Raw genomic sequence first — 20,282 nt, forward strand, 5'->3', positions numbered from 1 at the left:
TTGGTTGACTGTCTGTGTGTCATGTCTCTGGTGTTGTCTCTAGTGTCTAGCTAGGTGTAGTGTATGTACATTAACCCTTTGTGTACTTACAGTGATGTATATCACCACAGTGATGGTTTGGAGCTACGTTTCAGATATTTGCCAATTTTACCCCTCCTGTCAACCTCCTGCCCATCATAGGCGAGTTAAAAGCTCCCCTCACAGACTCATGCACCAATGATCTCCAGTATTGACTTCGATTAACTGTGGGGGATTTTTCAAAGGTGTTTTTACTTATTGGCCCTGAGTTTTTTCCCTCTGTTTTTTGCGTGGGGCAAGTGGTGGACCAGCTGGACATCGCCTGACCATCAATTTTGTATCTTTGTGTGAATCCTCAGGTACCCAAAACTTGGCCAAAAAGACACAAGTGATACTAGCCTACCAATATGATTCAAGAAACGGCTTGAAAACTTGGGGGTGATACAAGGTGCTGTACAATTATCAAAACTGAAACAGAGTAAATAAAAAATAAATTGTTTCCAGTCAGGGCTGAGAAGGAAATTATATATCAGAGATTTAGGACAGAGACCAGATCAAACCGATTTATGAAGGAGGTTGGAATGTGGCGAACAGTGTGAGGTACTGGAAGAATTCACAAGTTAATTACCAGTTCAATAGGTTTCACACTGAACACTCCATCACCATAACTGTCTTTCTATTGGATGTTAGTCCGACACAATGGAAGGGTTTTATGGCGGTTCACAATCTATACAATGAGTAGGAGATGGAATCATCAAATTGCTCCAGTGCAAGTATCCTGCTGGACGTTAACCCAGAATTCAGAGCAAGAGCACAGGACATTCCAGAGCAGGATTTGAACCCACCATGCTCTACCACAGAGGTCAGCAATGCTACCACTAAGCCAAAGGTTTGCTCTAAATTAGCGATTGATTGAGACACCAGGCAGAATTTTCCATTTTTGAAACTATGATGTCGAAACGTGCTTCAGACCAGTCTAATGTTCCGCGGACGTGGCAGATAATTAGGAGGGGCTTCATGATACTGGCAAGTAGTGTTTTTAATGAGCATTTGTGAGATGGTAATGCTTGCAGATGGGGTTGCCACCATGAATCAGCAGGAAATCCGATCCGCCATGAAAATGGTGAGGGGAAGGGAAAATCACAAACCGTTTTTCTGACGGCAGGTTTCGATTTTCAACCTTACTCCAAATGTTCCGGCCACGACGCCTGCCGTGGACTGGTTGGAAAATCTACCCACTCCGTCAACACTTAAAAACAAATTAACTCAGATGGTTGAAGGAAGGTGGTCAAAGGAACATGCAAGTTAAAGTCCTGCATTTATTGCTTGGTTTGATTGAACTGCCGATTCTTGGGTTCTAATCTCAATGTTGTTCAATATCAAAGAAAAGGAGGTTTAAAGGGGAGAAAATTAATGTTGAAGTATGTGGAGACACTAGAGGAACTGGGCTTGCTCTTCAGACAGCAGGGAGGCAAGGGGGAGATTTAATTGAGGTGTTCAAAATTATTTGGGGAGGGAAATGTTAAATTAAATAAAGAGGCACCGTTTCCACTGGTAGGTGAGTCGGTAATCAAAGGGCACTGATTCACAATAATTACCAACAGAGTCCAGGGGGGAAAACAAAGCGATTTTTAACCTATGCAGTGTGTTGTTATGATCTTCAACAAACTGCCTGAATTTTTGATGGAAGTAGACACAACAACAACTTTCAAAAAAAGAGTTGGATAGGTACTTGAAAAGGAGAAATTTGCAGGGCTAAGGTGAACGCAGGGGAGAGATTCTAATTGGACAGCTCTCTCAAAGAATCAACACAGAGAGGATGGGCAGGATTGTCTCCTTCTGTGCTGCATGTATAAGTATGGATTGAGATTTTCAATTGAAGTAAGATCTTGAATTTATATTGCATCTTTCATAACACCCCAAAATGCCTTACTGCCAATAAAATATTGTTAAAGATGGGTTGACACATTCCTGTTTCTATATTTTTACAAAATCCTAATTAAATCTTCCCATCAGATTGGACTGCTATTGAAAACAATGGTCAATGTTTCAATCAGGCTTTTGAGCAAAATGGCTTCAATTCCTTACAGTAAATCATTTAAGATGTTTCCGTCTTCACAATGATGTTCATCGGTTGTGACAGTGCATGAATGATCTTGCTTATCTGCTTCACAAGTGGTTTCCTCAAGATCAACGGACACGGCACATTCAGCTAATGCTAGCTTGGCTCCAGGTATGAGATTACCTACGACCTCAAGGACCAAACCTGCATGGTAATGAACACATATTTAAACTTATATTCTCCATGTTTTAAAATAACTTGCCTTTAAATAGTCCCTCTTATGACTTTAGGATGCCCCAAAGCATTTGACAAACTATTAAGTGTCTGAAATACTGCAACAAATTTACTCACTGCAAGCTCCCACAAATAGCAATGGGAAAATGACCAGACAATGTTGGGTTGAGGAATAAGTATTGGAGATAACTCTCCTTTGTGATAGTACCATGGGATATTTTGCATCCACTTAAGGTGGGGCCTCAATTTAATAAGTCATGAGAAAAACAGTACCCCCAACAATGTAGCACTTCCTTAGTGGAGAGTCAGCTGCATTTTGTCCGAACGTCTCTGGAGTAGAACTTGAACTGGTAATTTGCTCACCCAGAGACAAGAGTGCTACCTACTGAGTCAGCTAGCTTTTTAAAAATAAATTTAGAATACCCAATTCATTTTTTCCAATTAAGGGGCAATTTAGCGTGGCCAATCCAACTACTCTGCACATCTTTGGGTTGTGGGGGCGAAACCCACTCATACACGGGGAGAATGTGCAAACTCCACACGGAGAGTGAACCAGAGCCGGGATCGAACCTGGGACCTCGGCGCCGTGAGACTGCAGTGCTACCACTGTGCCACCGTGCTGCCCTCTGAGTCACATAGCTGACACTTCAACAGCTGTAACTAGATCAGACTTACAGTACTGTGGTAATCTTGCACTGATGCTTTGCATTTCAGAGGGCAGCAAGTAGCTGATGACATGTGACCGCCAAGGCCTCCTTTTCAACATACCTCCAGGAGATGCAGGGTCCCTTGGAGGATCAACACGACATAGGTGTCTATTTTACGCCACCTCCAATGACAACTGTTGGGACCCCGAGCCTTGGTCACCGTTGGGAATGTGAGATTTGCTTTCTTCATACTGTGCATTTTGAATGCTGATGCATTGGGGAGTAGATTTGCAGATGGGTTATTATGCTTGTCCTCTGAAATCCTGGATAAATGGGGTAAATAATGTTTCCTTGAGGTTTCCTGCAAAAGCAGTATTCACCCCCAATCCCCTCAACTTCTGGAATTTTGACAGAAAAGTAGCAGTACAGTCCTGTCTGATCAAAATAGGCCAGTTAGATGGGCAAGCATCTGGACCAGCTCACTAAGTGAAAGGCATTGGCAGCAAATGGGGGAAGGAGGGAATTGCTGTCCATCAGGGCTGTGAGTGGTGGAGGTCAGGGGATAAGCATCAATGATCAGGGAGGTGAGTGGTGACTTTCAGGGGTGTGGGGCGTATCTATTGGTGGGGTGGGACATCCAGAATGAGCACATTCTCTTTGAATGTATAGTTGAGAGGAGTATTCCTGCCTGCCAGAGAGGAGGCTTAAGCAGTTGCTTAGTGCTCAAACAATGGGTATCGCACTGTCAAATTCCTGGGTCACTCATTATACCTTTGGGGTCACGCATGGCACAATAACTGCGGATCAAAGCAACATCACATGTCAGGTTGTTAAGGCGAAGACGTTTATTCTGTTCCACCGACGTTAGGTTAGGGTCTCTCCATGCCTCTCCACAGGAAACATACACCTGAAAGATAGATTCATAGAGCCATTACCCTCTAGTCCCTTCACCAGAGAGAGTGGCTATTGATAGAGGGATGCAGGAGTGTGGGGGACAAGGATCACACAATGTCAGAAGAGCAAAGGGTGTGAAAAGGATCTAATAGAAACTTACAAGATAATGAATGGCTTAGATAGGGTGGATGTAGGGAAGTTGTTTCCATTAGCAGGGGAGACTAGGACCCGGGGGCACAGCCTTAGAATAAAAGGGAGTCACTTTAGAACAGAGATGAGGAGAAATTTCTTCAGCCAGAGAGTGGTGGGTCTGTGGATTGCATTGCCACAGAGGGCGGTGGAGGCCAGGACGTTGAGTGTCTTTAAGACAGAAGTTGATAAATTCTTGATTTCTCGAGGAATTCGGGGCTATGGAGAGAGAGCGGGTAAATGGAGTTGAAATCAGCCATGATTGAATGGTGGAGTGGACCCGATGGGCCGAATGACCTTACTTCCGCTCCTATGTCTTATGGTCTTATGGAAACTGTAGACAAAGAAAGACTTGCATTTATATGGGGCTTTTCATTACTATTGGAAGGCTCAAAGCGCTTTACAGCCAAAGTGTAGTCACTGTTGTAATGTTGGAAACATAGCAGTCAATATGTACACAGCGAACCCACACAAACAGCAATGCGATGATGACCAGATAATCTATTTCTGTGATGTTGATTTAGGAGTAAATATTGGCCAGGCCACCGGGGATAATACCCCTGCTCTTCTTCAAATTAGTACCATGGGACGCTGGCATCCACTTGAGCAGCCAGATGAATTCTCAGTTTAATCTCTTATCTGAAGGTCAGTACCTTTGACATTGCGGCACTCCCTCGGTACTGCACTGGAGCATCAGCATTGATTTTTGTGCTCCAATGCTGGAGTGGGACTTGACCTGGAATCTTGGCCGGGCTTCTCCCGCAATCAGTGGGACAGGCTGTACCGGGGGCTAGGCCAGTGCTGGGGTGGTTGGCGCCGAGCCAACCGGTGCCGAAGTGCCTCTGCCGGCCAGCGCAAGTTGGCACATGCGCAGGAGCACCAGCGTGCTCTAGCCCATGCGCAGAACCGCTGCCGTTTCTTCTCCGCGCCGGCCATCGCGGAGCTTTACAAGGCCGGAGCGGAGGGTAAGAGTGCCCCCACGGCACAGGCCCGCCCACAGATCGGTGGGCCCCGATCGCGGGCCAAGCCACCGTGGGGGTCCTCCCGGGGCCGGATCCCCCCGCACCCCCCCCCCCCCCCCCGAGGACTCCACAAGCCGCCCTCAAAGCCAGGTCCCGCCGGTATGGACCTCGTCTAATCCATGCCGGCGGAACTGACCGAAAACGGGCGGCCACTCGGCCCATCGGGGCCCGGAGAATCGCCGGGAGGGGGCCACTGCCAACGGCCCCCGACTGGCGCGGCGCGATCCCGCCCCTGCCCAAAAACCGGCGCCGGAGAATTCAGCAGCCAGCATCGGAGTGGCGGGGCAGGATTCACGCTGCCCCCCAGCAATTCCCCCACCCGGCGGGGGGCTCGGAGAATCCCGCCCAAGTGTCTCAGAGATGGTAGTGCCATTTTTTGAGCCCTGGCTTGCATCTGAAATATGTATTTTAAAAATTCCAATTTTTATTTGAGAGTCCAGGCCGTGATCCCCAATTGTATTTCTAGGTTGGGACCTGTGTAGACTGTTGGACAGCCTGGCCACTTTCCCTATCATATCAACGTGTAAGGGGTAAAGAATCAAGCGGATTTTGTAACAGGTCAACAATTTCTATCACTAGTTCACTCTGTAAATGGTCAAGATGGAAATTGTCCAAAACAGCTGTGGTCTAAATAACTAATTAAATCTTCTCTGACTGTAACACTCTGTCCTCCTCTACTCAGTTGGGTCTCCCTCTGACTATGATGATAATACTAGATCATTGTAACCCTCTCCAACAAGGCACTTGCTGTTGCTGATTCTATTTAGCCCTTTGCAGTTATATAATTATATAGCTGAACACTTTTCATTCAAAGTCACAATATCTTTGCTTACTTCCTTTCCTTCATATGGATTATTGGATTATTCAAGTATTTTCAGCAACAAAAATGACATTGAATGATCAGGAATCAAGGGCGAAATTCTCCGTTATCGGCGGAAAGTCCGCCAATCGGCGCAAAAAACGGCGCAAATCCGACTTGCGACACGTCGGAAAAATGGGTCGATAGTCTCCGGCCCGAAATGGGCTATCAGCGACGTAACGGGATCCGCGCTTGCGCAGTGGTTCACGCCGTGCAGCGTCATACGTGCTGCACGGCGTGACGGCTCATAAAGCCGCGCTGCTCCCCCCCACCCGACTGGAACAGCCGACCGCAACACCCGACTGGATGGCTGGCCGTCGCTCAGCCCCGAGGTTCGAGTCACGCGATGTGGAGGCGCTCCTGGACGCGGTGGAGCAGAGGAGGGACGCCCTGTATCCCGGGCACGGCCGCAGAGTTGCCCCACACCACAGCCGGCGTCTGTGGAGGGAAGTGGCAGAGGACGTCACCGCTGTGGCCCTGACACCACGGACAGGCACCCAGTGCCACAAGAAGGTGAACGACCTCGTCAGAGCAGGCAGGGTGAGTCTCCCCCATATCCCCCCTACCCATATCCCCCCTCCCCATATCCCCCCCTCCACCATATCCCCCCTCCCCATATCCCCTCTCCCCCATATCACCCCTCCCCCATATCCCCCACCCCCATATCCCCCCTCCCCCATATCCCCCCTCCCCCATATCCCCCTCCCCCATATCCCCCATATCCCCCCTCCCCCATATCACCCCCTCCCCCATATCCCCCCTCCCCATATCCCCCCTCCCCCATATCCCCCATAACCCCCCTCCCCCATATCCCCCCTCCCCCATATCCCCCCTCCCCCATATCCCCCATATACCCCCTCCCCATATCCTCCCCTCCCCCATATCCCCCCTCCCCCATATCCCCCCTCACCCATATCCCCCATACCCCATATCCCCCTCCCCCATATCCCCCCTCCCCCATATCCCCCCTCCCCCATATCCCCCCTATCCCCCCTCCCCCATATCCCCCCTCCCCATATCCCCCCTCCCCCATATCCCCCATACCCCCCTCCCCCATATCCCCACTCCCCCATATCCCCCCTCCCCCATATCCCCCATATCCCCCCTCCCCATATCGCCCATATCCCCCCTCCCCCATATCCCCATAACCCCCCTCCCCCATATCCCCCATATCCCCCCTCCCCCTTATCCCCCCTCCCAATATCCCCCCTCCCCCATATCCCCCCTCCTCATATCCCCCCTCCCCCATATCCCCCCTCCCCCATATCCCCAAGTGAATCCAGCCCTAACCTTAACCTCTGCAATGCACGCGCAACCGATGGCGTGCATTCATATGCCTGCCTAACACTGTTGCCTTTTACGCCTGCCCCCCCCCCCCACAGGAGAAGCGCGCACACAATAATAGGGAGCATGTGAGGACTGGAGGAGGGCCCGCTGATGAGAGGCCACTGACCGTACACGAGGAAAGGGCCCTGGAACTGGCTGGCGGACCTGAGGACCGGGAGGTTGCTGATGCAGAGGTCGGGGGCGTACTAGCGAGTGAGCCACCGACAGCCCGTGCCCATATCCCCCCTCCCCTATATCCCCCTCCCCCGTATCACCTGATCACTGCCTGATGTCTAACCATGCATGCTTCATTGTGTATCGCAGGACCAAACGTCCAGGCACCCATCCCCGCAGATGCAGACCGCCCGCAGGATGCCCCTCGGAGACCACGGGAGACGGAGAGACCCGGACCCTCCAGCATGCGACGCCCGCAGGATGCCCCTCGGCGACCACGGGAGACGGAGAGACCCGGACCCTCCAGCATGCGACGCCCGCAGGATGCCCCTCGCACACCACGGGAGACGGAGAGACCTGGAGCAACAGGGAGACGACACCCCCGTCACGTGCGGGAGCGACCACCCAGCGACGAGGGGGGCAGCCACAGGCCCCCGTCACATCCGAGCCAGGACACCACTACCCAGGACACCACTACCCAGGACACCACTACCCAGGACACCCCTACCCGGGACAGCACTACCCAGGAAGACGAAATACCGGACAGTGACTCAGAGTGGATGGGTGGAGACGAACCCCCACCCCAAAGTGCCATGGACTCAGAGTGGGACGAAGAGCACGACACAACGCCACTGCTGTCACCAACACCCTCCACCATCGCAGAAACACTCACCACGGTTGGGCACTTTAATGATGAGGCGTCTGGTACACTCACTGGTGCGCACAACACAGCCGTCCCGGTACAGCAGGTGGAGGTAGGAGCAGCAGAGGGACCGGGCGGTCGGAGGGCAGCCCAGCCCAAGCGAACATCTGCCGCCCAGATGGATCCCGGGTTCCTGCAGTTACCACACCCACACATAGATCCGATGCAACCACCGACCCGGAGACGAGCGAAGAGGGTGACGGGCGGCTTGCGGCGGCTGCGGTCGCAGGTGGAGGAGTCCACCCGCGTCCAGGAGCTGGGAGTGGTGCCGGTCATGCGTGCCACCCAGGCCGACACCGCACGGGTGGCGTCCGCGGTGGAGGCAATGGGTGCGACGGTGTCAGACATGGGGAACGGTTTGCGAGGCCTGGGGCCTTCCGTGCAGGCGGCGTCTGTGGCCCAGGAAATGGCTGCCCTCTCACAGGAGGCCATGAGCCAGTGCCAGCGCCAGGTGGCAGAGGCGCTCAACGCCATAGCCCAGTCTCAGCAGGCCATGGCCCAGTCTCTGCAGGCCATGGCCCAGTCTCAGCAGGCCATGGCCCAGTCTCTGCAGGCCATCGCTGAGGGCATCGGCGCTAGTGGCCATGTGCGAGCCGGCGTCGCACTGTCACAGACAGGGTTTGCCAACCCCCTGGGCTCCATGGCTGCAAACCCGCAGACCCCTGTCGATACCAGCACGGGCCTCCAGGACTGGCAGCGCCAGATGTCGGGGGGGCGTCGGATGGCCAGTCCGTTCGCATCCCCCACCCATGTAGAGGCCTGGGGGCCATCGGGCACCCCGAGGGAGGAGGAGGTGGTGTGGTCCGTCCCGGCTCCCTCTGTGGGGGAGGTCCCGGTACACCGCGACACCTCGGACTCCCCCCTTCCGTCCCAGGTGCATCGGGTGGGCAACGGGCAGGACAGGCTGGCAGCTCGCCATCCCAGTCGCCCGGGTCGCAGCCTGGCCCATCTAGGCCAGGACGCCCCAGGAAACAGCCGCCAAAGGGATCCAGTGTCAGAGGGCAGGAATCACAGGAGTCCACCTCCAGTTCTGCTGTACCGTCTGGGGAACCACGTAGACGTAGTCAAAGGGCCCGTAAGGCCAAACAATTAGACACTGAGTAAGTTGGCATGGTTGCAGGGCACAGATGAGTTTTAGGGACTCGGGCACGTGCATGAACTCCTTTGGTTATTAAAGTCAATGTTACACCTACCGAAGCTGCCTTTGTGCTCTGTCCAAAGTGTGCGGGGGTGTCACGTACGTTGAGCGCAAGTGTGTGTGTGAGGGGTGGTCTTACCTCAGCCCCAGGTGAGTCTGCCCCCTTCCCCCGGGCCGCCATGAACATCCCCCGGGCAGAGGATGGGACCGTGCGCTGCAGTGTCACAGCCGCATGCAGGGATGGTCCGGGTGGATGGTGGTACTGTGGCCATGGGTCAGACATAGTCCAACGATGTAGAGCCAGGAGCTCATCGCAGGGCGGGTTGTCATCATCCTCCATGGCCTGCGATAGACACGCGTCCACCCGCAACTGGGTGAGCCCGGCCCGTTGTGCCGCAGGTGGATCGGCAATGGGGGGGGGGGGGGGTAGTGTGCATGCGGGTGGGGTGGGTGGGGTTGGGGAGGGGGGTGAGGGTGCTGGGTGGGTGGATGGGTGGGGGGTGTGGGTGGTCGGCTGTTGCCATGGTGTGCGGTCTGTGGCCATACTACCCGATTCCCACGCCCATCTAGTCAGTGAAGCGGGCGTCTATCAGTCTGTCCCGTGCCCGCTGGGCCAGCCGGTAACGGTGGACAGCCACCCGCCTGTGTCTACCCCATCTGCCCTGACCATTGCCCCCATCCCCCTCATCTGGGGAGGACTGGGCCTCTTCCTGCTGCTCCTCCACTCCGCCCTCCTCTGCCTGCGGCACATCGCCCCTCTGCTGGGCTGTGTTGTGCAGGACGCAGCACACCACAATGATGCGGCCGACCCTGTCTGACCGATACTGGAGGGCGCCTCCCAGAGAGGTCCAGGCACCTGAAACGCATCTTTGGCACGCCAAAGCACCTCTCGATCACTCCCCTTGTCGCTACATGGGCATCATTGTAGCGGTTCTCCGCCTCATTGCGTGGCCTCCGTATAGGCGTCATCAGCCACGATCGCAATGGGTAGCCCCTGTCGCCCAGCAACCAGCCCCTCAGCCGGGGATGGCGTCCCTCGTACATGCCGGGGATGGATGACCGCGACAACACGAATGAGTCGTGTACACTGCCTGGGTGACGGGCGCAGACGTGCAGGATAATCATGCGGTGGTCGCAGACCACTTGTACGTTCATCGAATAGGTCCCCTTCCTATTAGTGAACACGGCCCTGTTATCTGTAGGTGGCCGCATGGCGACGTGCATCCCATCGATCGCGCCCTGGACCATGGGGAACCCGGCCACGGCAGAGAAGCCCACGGCCCGGACATCTTGGCTGGCCCGGTCCACGGGGAAGCGGATGTAGCGGTGCGCCATGGCATATAGGGCATCTGTCACTGCCCGGATGCACCGGTGCACCGATGTCTGCGATATGCCGGACAGGCCCCACTTGGTGCCTGGAATGACCCCATTGCATAAATGTTCAGGGCCACCGTAACCTTGACGGACACGGGGAGAGGGTGTCCCCCGCCAGTGCCACGCGGTGACAGGTGTGCCAGCAGGTGGCAGATGTGTGCCACGGTTTCCCGGCTCATCCGGAGTCTCCTCCTGCATTCCCGGTCCGTGAGGTCCTGGTATGACTGCCGGGGCCGGTACACACGGGGCGCCCTCGGGTGCCTCCGTTGCCGTGGGGCCGCGACGTCCTCCTCCCCCTCCTTGTCCTGTCGGTCAGGTGTCCCTCCAGTCTGGGCGGCTGCCGCCTGCCCCTCTGCGGCAGCCTGCGCCGCCTCTCTGGCACGCTCCTCCTCCTCCTCCTCCTCCTCCTCCTCATCCAGGTCAACATAGACATGAGCGGCTGCCACCACGGCGGCCAACATCGCTGGATGATCTGAAAACATGACGGCCTGGTGGGGGGGAGGGGAACGACGACATGTCATCATTGCCCATATCCCCTCCTCCCCCCAGCCAGGTGGCATGGACCGCATGGGTTCAACTGTTGGAGGCTGGCACCTGGCCAGGTGGACCAACTCACTTACCCTCCCATCCCCCTCCTCGGCACGGACCCCACCCCAACCTCCACCCTGGCAGGGACCCCCCCCCAACCTCCACCCCAGCACGGAACCCCCCCCAACTTCCACCCCGGCACGGCACGGACCCCCCCCCAACCTCCACCCCGGCACGGACCCCCCCCCCCCCAACCTCCACCCCAGCACGGACCCCCCCCAACCTCCACCCCGGCACGGACCCCCCCCAATCTCCACCCCAGCACGGACCCCCCCAACCTCCACCCCGGCATGGACCCCCCCCAACCTCCACCCCGGCACGGCACGGACCCCCCCCCCCAACCTCCACCCTGGCACGGCACGGCACGGACCCCCCCCAACCTCCACCCCGGCACGGCACGGACCCCCCCCCAACCTCCACCGCAGCACAGACCCCCCCAACCTCCACCCCAGCACCGACGCCCCCCAACCCCCAACCTCCACCCCGGCACGGCACGGACCCCCCCCAACCTCCATCCCGACACGGCACGGACCCCCCCCCAACCTCCACCCCAGCACGGACCCCCCCCCAACCTCCACCCCGGCACGGACCCCCCCCCCAACATCCATCCCAGCACGGACCCCCCCCAACCTCCACCCCGGCACGGCACGGACCCCCCCCAATCTCCACCCCGGCACAGACCCCCCCCAACCTCCACCCCGGCACGGACCCCCCCCAACCTCCACCCCGGCACGGCACGGACCCCCCGCAACCTCCACCCCGGCACGGCACGGCACGGACCCCCCCCCAACCTCCACCCCGGCACGGCACGGACCCCCCCTAACCTCCACCCCGGCACGGCACGGACCCCCCCTAATCTCCACCCCGGCACGGACCCCCCCCCCCCAACCTCCACCCCAGCACGGACCCTCCCCAAACCCCACCCCGGCACGGCACGGACCTCCCCCCCCAAACTCAACCCCGGCAAGGACCCCTCCCCCCCCCCAACCTCCACCCCAGCACGGACCCCCCCCAACCTCCACCCCGGCATGGACCCCCCCCCCCAACCTCCACCCCAGCACGGACCCCCCCCCCCAACCTCCACCCCGGCACGGCCCGTTCCCCCCCCCCCAACATCCACCCCAGCACGGGCCCCCCAACCCCAACCTCCACTCCAGCACGGACCCCCCCCAACCTCCAACCCAGCACGGACCCCCCCCCAACCTCACCCCAGCACGGACCCCCCCCCAACCTCCACCCCGGCACGGCACGGACCCCCCCCAACCTCCACCCCAGCACGGACCCCCCCCCCAACCTCCACCCCAGCACGGACCCCCCCCAACCTCTACCCCGGCAAGGGCAGACCCCCCCCCAACCTCCACCCCAGCACGGAGCCCCCCCCCAACCTCCACCCCGGCACGGACCCCCCCCCAACCTCCACCCCAGCACGGGCCCCCCCCAACCTCCACCCCGGCACGGACCCCCCCCCAATCTCCACCCCGGCACGGACCCCCCCCCCCCCAACCTCCACCCCAGCACGGACCCCCACCCCCCCAACCTCCACCCCGGCACGGCACGGACCCCACCCCCAAACTCCACCCCGGCACGGACCCCCCCAACCTCCACCCCGGCACGGCACGGACCCCCCCCCCAACCTCCACCCCGGTACGGCACGGCACGGACCCCCCTCAACCTCCACCCTGGCACGGCACGGACCCCCCCCCAACCTCCACCCCAGCACGGACCCCCCCCAACCTCCACCCCAGCACGGACCCACCCCCAACCTCCACCCCGGCACGGCACGGACCTCCCCCAACCTCCATCCCGGCACGGCACGGACCCCCCCCCAACCTCCACCCCAGCACGGACCCCCCCCCAACCTCCACCCCGGCACGGACCCCCCCCAACCTCCATCCCAGCACGGACCCCCCCCAATCTCCACCCCGGCACGGACCCCCCCCCCAACCTCCACCCCGGCACGGACCCCCCCCAACCTCCACCCCGGCACGGCATGGAACCCCCCCAACCTCCACCCCGGCACGGCACGGACCCCCCCCCAACCTCCACCCCAGCACGGAACCCCCCCCCAACCCCCAACCTCCACCCCGGCACGGCACGGACCCCCCCAACCTCCACCCCGGCACGGCACGGACCCCCCCTAACCTCCCCCCCCCCCCCAAACCTCCACCCCAGCACGGACCCCCCCCCCAAACTCCACCCCGGCACGACACGGACCCCCCCCAACCTCCACCCCGGCAAGGACCCCTCCCCCCCCAACCTCCACCCCAGCACGGACCCCCCCCAACCTCCACCCCGGCACGGCACGGACCCCCCCCAATCTCCACCCCGGCACGGACCCCCCCCAACCTCCACCCCGGCACGGACCCCCCCCCAACCTCCACCCCGGCACGGCATGGAACCCCCCCAACCTCCACCCCGGCACGGCACGGACCCCCCCCCAACCTCCACCCCAGCACGGACCCCCCCAACCTCCACCCCAGCACGGACCCCCCCCCCCAACCCCCAACCTCCACCCCGGCACGGCACGGACCCCCCCAACCTCCACCCCGGCACGGCACGGACCCCCCCTAACCTCCACCCCGGCACGGACCCCCCCCCCCAAACCTCCACCCCAGCACGGACCCCCCCCCCCCAAACTCCACCCCGGCACGGCACGGACCCCCCCCAACCTCCACCCGGGCAAGGACCCCTCCCCCCCCAACCTCCACCCCAGCACGGACCCCCCCCAACCTCCACCCCGGCACGGACCCCCCCCCCCCCCCCAACCTCCACCCCAGCACGGACCCCCCCCAACCTCCACACCGGCACGGCACGGACCCCCCCCAACCTCCACCCCAGCACGGACCCCCCCCCCCAACCTCCACCCCAGCACGGACCACCCCCAACCTCCACCCCGGCACGGCACGGACCCCCCCCAACCTCCACCCCAGCACGGACCCCCCCCCAACCTCACCCTGGCACGGACCCCCCATCTACCTCCCCAGCACGGACCCCCTCCCGGCACTCCCCCGGAGCCCAGCCTAACCCCCCCCTCTAACCCCCCTCCCCGCCACACACACACACACACAACCCGAGACACACCTCTCCTCACGCATTCAGACTGCGGCCACGCCATTGCCTGCCCAGAGCCAACCCCCCAGGCCGTCACTCCCCTCCACGCTGGTCGGCGTGAGCCTGGAGCACCGGGTCACGCCGATGAAAAGAAGGTTTAATTTACGTCGACGTGAACGGTCATCACGTCGACGGGACTTCGGCCCATCCGGAAGGGAGAATATCGGCAGGCCGAAAATCGGCTGCCTTGCGCAGACCCGTGACATTCTCCGCGGCAGCGGCGACATTAACGCCCCGCCGACTTTTCTCCCTTCGGAGACTTCGGCAACCGGCGGGGGCGGGATTCACGGCGGCCAACGGCCATTCTCCGACCCTCTGGGGGGTCGGAGAATGGCGCCCCAAATGTTTCAATAATTTCAACCTTCTTTGCCCAACACTTTCCAATACCACCCCAAGTCTTCAACTTTGACACCTCCTTCCCACCATTATCCTTCGGTCATCCATTATTAATAATAATGATAATAATATTTATTGTCACAAGTAGGCTTACATTAACACTGCAATGAAGTTACTGTGAAAAGCCCCGAGTCGCCACATTCCGGCGCCTGTTCGAGTACACAAAGGGAGAATTCAGAGTGTCCAATTCACCTAACAGCACGTTTTTTGGGATTTGTGGGAGGAAACCGGAGCGCCCGGAGGAAACCCATGCAGACACAGGGAGAACGTGCAGACTCCCCACAGACAATGACCCAAGCCGGGAATTGAACTTGGCACCCTGGCGCTGTGAAGCAACAGTGCTAACTACTGTGCTACTGTGCCAGTGGCAATGTTTGAGACTTTTGTACCTTGCTTGCTCCAGAGCTTGGTTTCATTCCCTATATCCATTTTTCCACCAAGGACCACCTTGGAAATATCATTTAGACCCCACTCCAAACCTTGCTGTTAACCTTTCCTTACTGCTGGTGAGACTGTAAACTATGCCTTTATTTCTTTAATTTCTAACACTTCACTAGCTTCCACCATTCAAGTACTTGTCCCTCAACCAAAATCACAAAAAAAATATATTAGGCGGGGTTTTCCATCCCCCCCCCACCTCCCTCCCCAGATGTGTTTTCTGACGGCCGAAGCAGCTCGCTATTGGCACCAGTGGGATCTTCCAGTCCTGCCGATGTCTACAGCATTCTGTGTGGCTTGCCCATCCCACCACAGGGGAACCCGCCGCAGGGGGTCACCTTCGGTGGGATCGGAAGATCAGAAAATCCTGCCCATTGTCTGGTATTCATTGCACTGCTGTTTGTGGGAGTTGGCTGTGCGCACATTGGCTACTGTGTAGCCTACATTACAACAATGACTTTAACTTTAGAGCATATTTTGTTGGTTGTAATGTGCTTTGAGATGTCCGGTGGTCCTGAAAGTCTTTCATTCTTTTTATTTAATTGTGACCGAGGCTGCTTGAGGGGATTTCAAAGTTCTTAAAGAGTGGGAAGCATGAACTTTGGAACTTGTAGATGAGGTGATAGTGGAGTAACTGCAAGTGGCTCTTAATTTATTACACCTCCCCCAGCCCATAGATTCTGGCACGGTCAGTGGTAGAGGTCCCAATTATGGACATCATGGCACTTAAAGGTTGATAGCTCGAAAGGTAGAATTGAAAGATCTCACATTTATATAAAACCTCATCGCATCCTTAGAAATTCCAAAGCACTTTAAAGTCAATGGATTATTATTTTAAACTCAATGGATTATTATTATTAGAGTGCAGTGATTTTGTTCAGGAAACAAATGCGACAGCCAAATGTATACAGAAAGATCTCAAATGTCAAATTCAGAAATGATAAGTTAATCTGTTTTCTGTTCAGGGAGGAATATTGGTCATGACATCAGGCAAACTCGTTACTCCGATTGCAATAGTCTCTTGGGACCGTTTACATTTACCTGAGAGAACAAACATCTCATCCATAAGACAGTACCTCTTACAGTGCTGCTCTCCCTCAGTTCCACAGTGGTTGTTGTTAAACGTATGTTCTTAAATTTTACAGCCAGGTTTGAATTTACAACATATCGTAGCAGTTGTTTTTCAGACAAGATGTTAAACCAAGGCATTGTCTACCCTCTCAGTTTGATGAGGTGTGAAAGAACCCGTGGCACTGTTCGCAGAAGAGCGGGGGAGTTCTCCCTGATGTATTGGGTTAGTGTTTATCCCTCACTCAAAAAGTCTGATGGACAGTCATCACTGTCCTGAAACTTTAACCCTGCTTTGCTCCACAGATGCTGCATGACCTGCTGAGTATTCCAAGCTTTTTCCAGTTTTTATTTCCGATTTCAAGCATTTGTGATATTTTGGTTTTGTGTCGCTAAAACAAACTAACTGGCTATTATCTCAATTGCTGATTGTGGGATCTCGCTGTGCTCAAACTGACTGCTGGGGTTCTTATATCAGTAACTACATGTTAAAAAGTACTTCACTGTAAATCCTTCGGCATGTCCTAAGTTCGTGAAAGGTTCTATATAAATGTAAGTCCTTTTATTGGCTGGGATTCTCCCCTACCCGGCGGGGCGGGGGGTCCCGGCGGGATGGAGTGGCGGGAACCACTCCGACGTCGGGCCGCCCCAAAGGTGCGGATTTCTCCGCACCTTTAGGGGCCCAGCCCTCACCTTGAGGGGCTAGGCCCGCGCCGGAGTGGTTGGCGCGCCGCCGGCCGGCGGGAAAGGTCTTTGGCGCCACGCAAGCCGGGGCCGAAAGGACTCGGCCGGTCGGCGGAAGTCCGCGCATGTGCGGGAGCGTCAGCGGCTGCTGACATCATCCCTGCGCATGCGCAGGGGTGGGTGTCTCTTACGCGTCGGCCAGAGTGAAGGCTGTGGCCGAGGCGGAGGAAAAAGAGTGCCCCCATGGCACAGGCCCGCCCACGGATCGGTGGGCACTGATCGCGGGCCAGGCCACCGTGGGGGCACCCCCCGGGGCCAGATCGCCCCGCCCTCCCCCCCCCCAGGACCCTGGAGCTCGCCCGCGCTGCCTAGTCCCGCCAGTAAGAGAGGTGGTTTGATTCTCGCTGTCGGGACAGGCATTCCAGCAGCGGGACTTCGGCCCATCATGGGCCGGAGAATCGCCGGGGGGCGGGGGGGGGGGTGTCCGCCGACCGGCGCGCCGATTACCGCCCCCGTCGAATATCCCGTGCCGGAGAATTCGGCAACCGGTGGGGGTGGGATTCACGCCAGTCCCCGGCGATTCTCTGACCCAGCGGGGGTTCGGAGAATCCCGCCATTATCTTTTTATTTTCTTTATGGATGAGACGGAGCAAGAGGCAAGCAAAAACATTCAAGGTAAAATAGATACAACTTTAAAAAAAGAAACAGTGTCATCATAACTGTGCAGTGTTGCTCGACAGTAAATATTGGCTGGAATTCTCCGGACGTTGGGATTCTCTGTTCCCACCGGCAGCGTACCCCCACCCATGGGTTTCCCAACAGCATGGGGTGGTTTCAATGGGAAATCCCATTGTCAAGCAGCAGAAGTAGGGAATGCCGTCACCGGTGAATGGCACGCCGCTGAGAGACACCCAGTTCGGGGACCTGAGAATCCATCCCATTACCTTTTTCCACAGTTACTCGGAATCTATTTTCAACATTTCAATCATACATAGGACAAACACACATAATGTGATCATTGGCAGCATCTTAGATAGGGTGAGCTGACACAAATTAAATAAAACAATGTGGTTTTCTCAAATATGCTTGGAGTTTGGAATTTTTCCAGGCCCTGTTAAAATTTACATTTTAAGTATTGGGTGTTAATGTTTATAATAAATGTGGTTGTGGTTTAAAAAACATTCAAACTTATTGGGTGGGATTTTCCAGCCCTTCCTATTGTTGGGATCTTCTCATCCTGCTGAAGGCAACTCCCTGCGGCGGGTTCCTCAGCGGCGGGTTCCCCAATGGCGGAGCGGGCGAGCCAGGCAAAATGCTGTAGACATCGACGGGACCAGAGGATTCCACTGGTGGCTAATAGTGAGTGGCCTCCACCACCGGAAATACGCTGCGGGGTGGGGCTGGAATCCCCCCATTGAACACTGCTTTCTATCCATTATAACATCATAATGGCTGATGGAATGTTAACCATTATCCCAAGAGAGCTGAATTACCAAGGGGAGGAAGTGATGCTCAGTTGTATCGATTCTTGGTCAGACCTCATCTAGATTATTGTGTTCAGTCCTGGGCACCTCACCTTAGGGAAGATATATTGGCCTTGAAGTGATGCAGCACCAATTCCACTGTATTACATTGGGGTTTAAATGGCTAACTTATGAGGTCAGATGGCATAAAATGGGCTTATATTCCCTTGGGCAAAGAAGGTCAACAGATAATTGAATCAAGTGTTGAAAATGTTAAAAGAATTGAACAAGGTAGATGCAGAGAAATTGTTTCTTCTGGTGGGCAGATCAAGTATAAGTCTTAAAATTTGAGAGAGGCCAAATAAGAGGGAAATCAGGAAGAACCTCTTCACACAAAAGGTAGTAGAAGTCTGGATTCTCTATCCCAAAAGACTGTGGATGTTTGAGAATTTGAACACCATCAGATGGTTAAGGGTATCAAAGATATGTGGCAACGGTCGGCAAATTAAGATACAGCTCACATTTCTGTAATTGGTTTATGGGATGTAGGCATTGCTGACATTTAGTGTCTATTCCTAATTGCAATTGTGAAGGTGGTGGTAGCCTTTTAAACTGCCTGTGGTGTAGGTACACCCACAGTGCTGTCAGGGTGGGGGTTCCCAGATTTTGACACAGCAGCGATGAATGATGATTGAACAGTGGAGCAAGATGGAGGGGCTGAACATCCCCCTCCTGTTGGCATTATCCTCTGCATTCTTGGGTGGTCAAACTTACCAACTGATCCCTCTGGAGATCTTTCAGAAGAGTCTGCTCTTGTCCAGCTTCATCAAACAGCCTGCGGGCGGCAAAAGGCAATCCAAGGATCGAAGTACACCTGGAAAAAGAGCTCAGTCAACTCATTAAATTCGCAGCATGTACAACAAGTTGCACTGATCATTTGGTGAACAGCAATGCCCCACTCCTGTTCTCATGTTCATCAACCAAGTTACTCCATTCGAGGGCAGCACGGTGGCACAGTGGGTTAGCCCTGCTGCCTCACGGCATCGAGGTCCCAGGTTCGATCCCGGCTCTGGGTCACTGTACGTGTGGAGTTTGCACATTCTCCCCATGTTTGCGTGGGTTTCGCCCCCACAACTCAAAGTGTTGGGCCCACAACTGTTCACAATTTACATAGATGATTTGGAGTTGGGGACCAAGGGCAATGTGTCCAGGTTTGCAGACGACACTAAGATAAGTGGTAAAGCAAAAAGTGCAGAGGATACTGGAAGTCTGCAGAGGGATTTGGATAGGCTAAGTGAATGGGCTAGGGTCTGGCAGATGGAATACAATGTTGACAAATGTGAGGTTATCCATTTTGGTAGGAATAACAGAAAAAGGGATTATTATTTAAATGATAAAATATTAAAACATGCTGCTGTGCAGAGAGACCTGGGTGTGCTAGTGCATGAGTCGCAAAAAGTTGGTTTTCAGGTGCAACAGGTGATTAAGAAGGCAAATGGAATTTTGTTCTTCATTGCTAGAGGGATGGAGTTTAAGACTAGGGAGGTTCTGCTGCAATTGTATCAGGTGTTAGTGAGGCCACACCTGGAGTATTGTGTTCAGTTTTGGTCTCCTTACTTGAGAAAGGACGTACTGGCACTGGAGGGTGTGCAGAGGAGATTCACTAGGTTAATCCCAGAGCTGAAGGGGTTGGATTACGAGGAGAGGTTGAGTAGACTGGGACTGTACTCGTTGGAATTTAGAAGGATGAGGGGGGATCTTATTGAAACATATAAGATTATGAAGGGAATAGATAGGATAGATGTGGGCAGGTTGTTTCCACTGGCGGGTGAAAGCAGAACTAGGGGGCATAGCCTCAAAATAAGGGGAAGTAGATTTAAGACTGAGTTTAGGA

At 56.0% G+C, this 20,282-nt stretch overlaps 1 protein-coding gene across 3 annotated transcripts in view; it reads right to left on the bottom strand.

Moving 5' to 3' along the window:
* LOC140384491 (doublecortin domain-containing protein 1-like) overlaps positions 1-20,282 on the bottom strand; it is an 871,034-nt gene that overhangs the window by 140,608 nt on the left and 710,144 nt on the right. For all 3 annotated transcript variants that reach the window (XM_072466241.1, XM_072466242.1, XM_072466243.1), the window contains 3 exons: positions 19,163-19,262; positions 3,733-3,868; positions 2,107-2,284 (listed from right to left, as the gene is read on the bottom strand). In XM_072466241.1, the coding sequence (XP_072322342.1) occupies positions 2,107-2,284; positions 3,733-3,868; positions 19,163-19,262 (414 nt within the window). The remainder of the gene's footprint in view (positions 1-2,106; positions 2,285-3,732; positions 3,869-19,162; positions 19,263-20,282) is intronic.

The sequence above is a fragment of the Scyliorhinus torazame genome, chromosome 10 (assembly GCF_047496885.1).
Source record: "Scyliorhinus torazame isolate Kashiwa2021f chromosome 10, sScyTor2.1, whole genome shotgun sequence".
Lineage (NCBI taxonomy): Eukaryota > Metazoa > Chordata > Chondrichthyes > Carcharhiniformes > Scyliorhinidae > Scyliorhinus > Scyliorhinus torazame.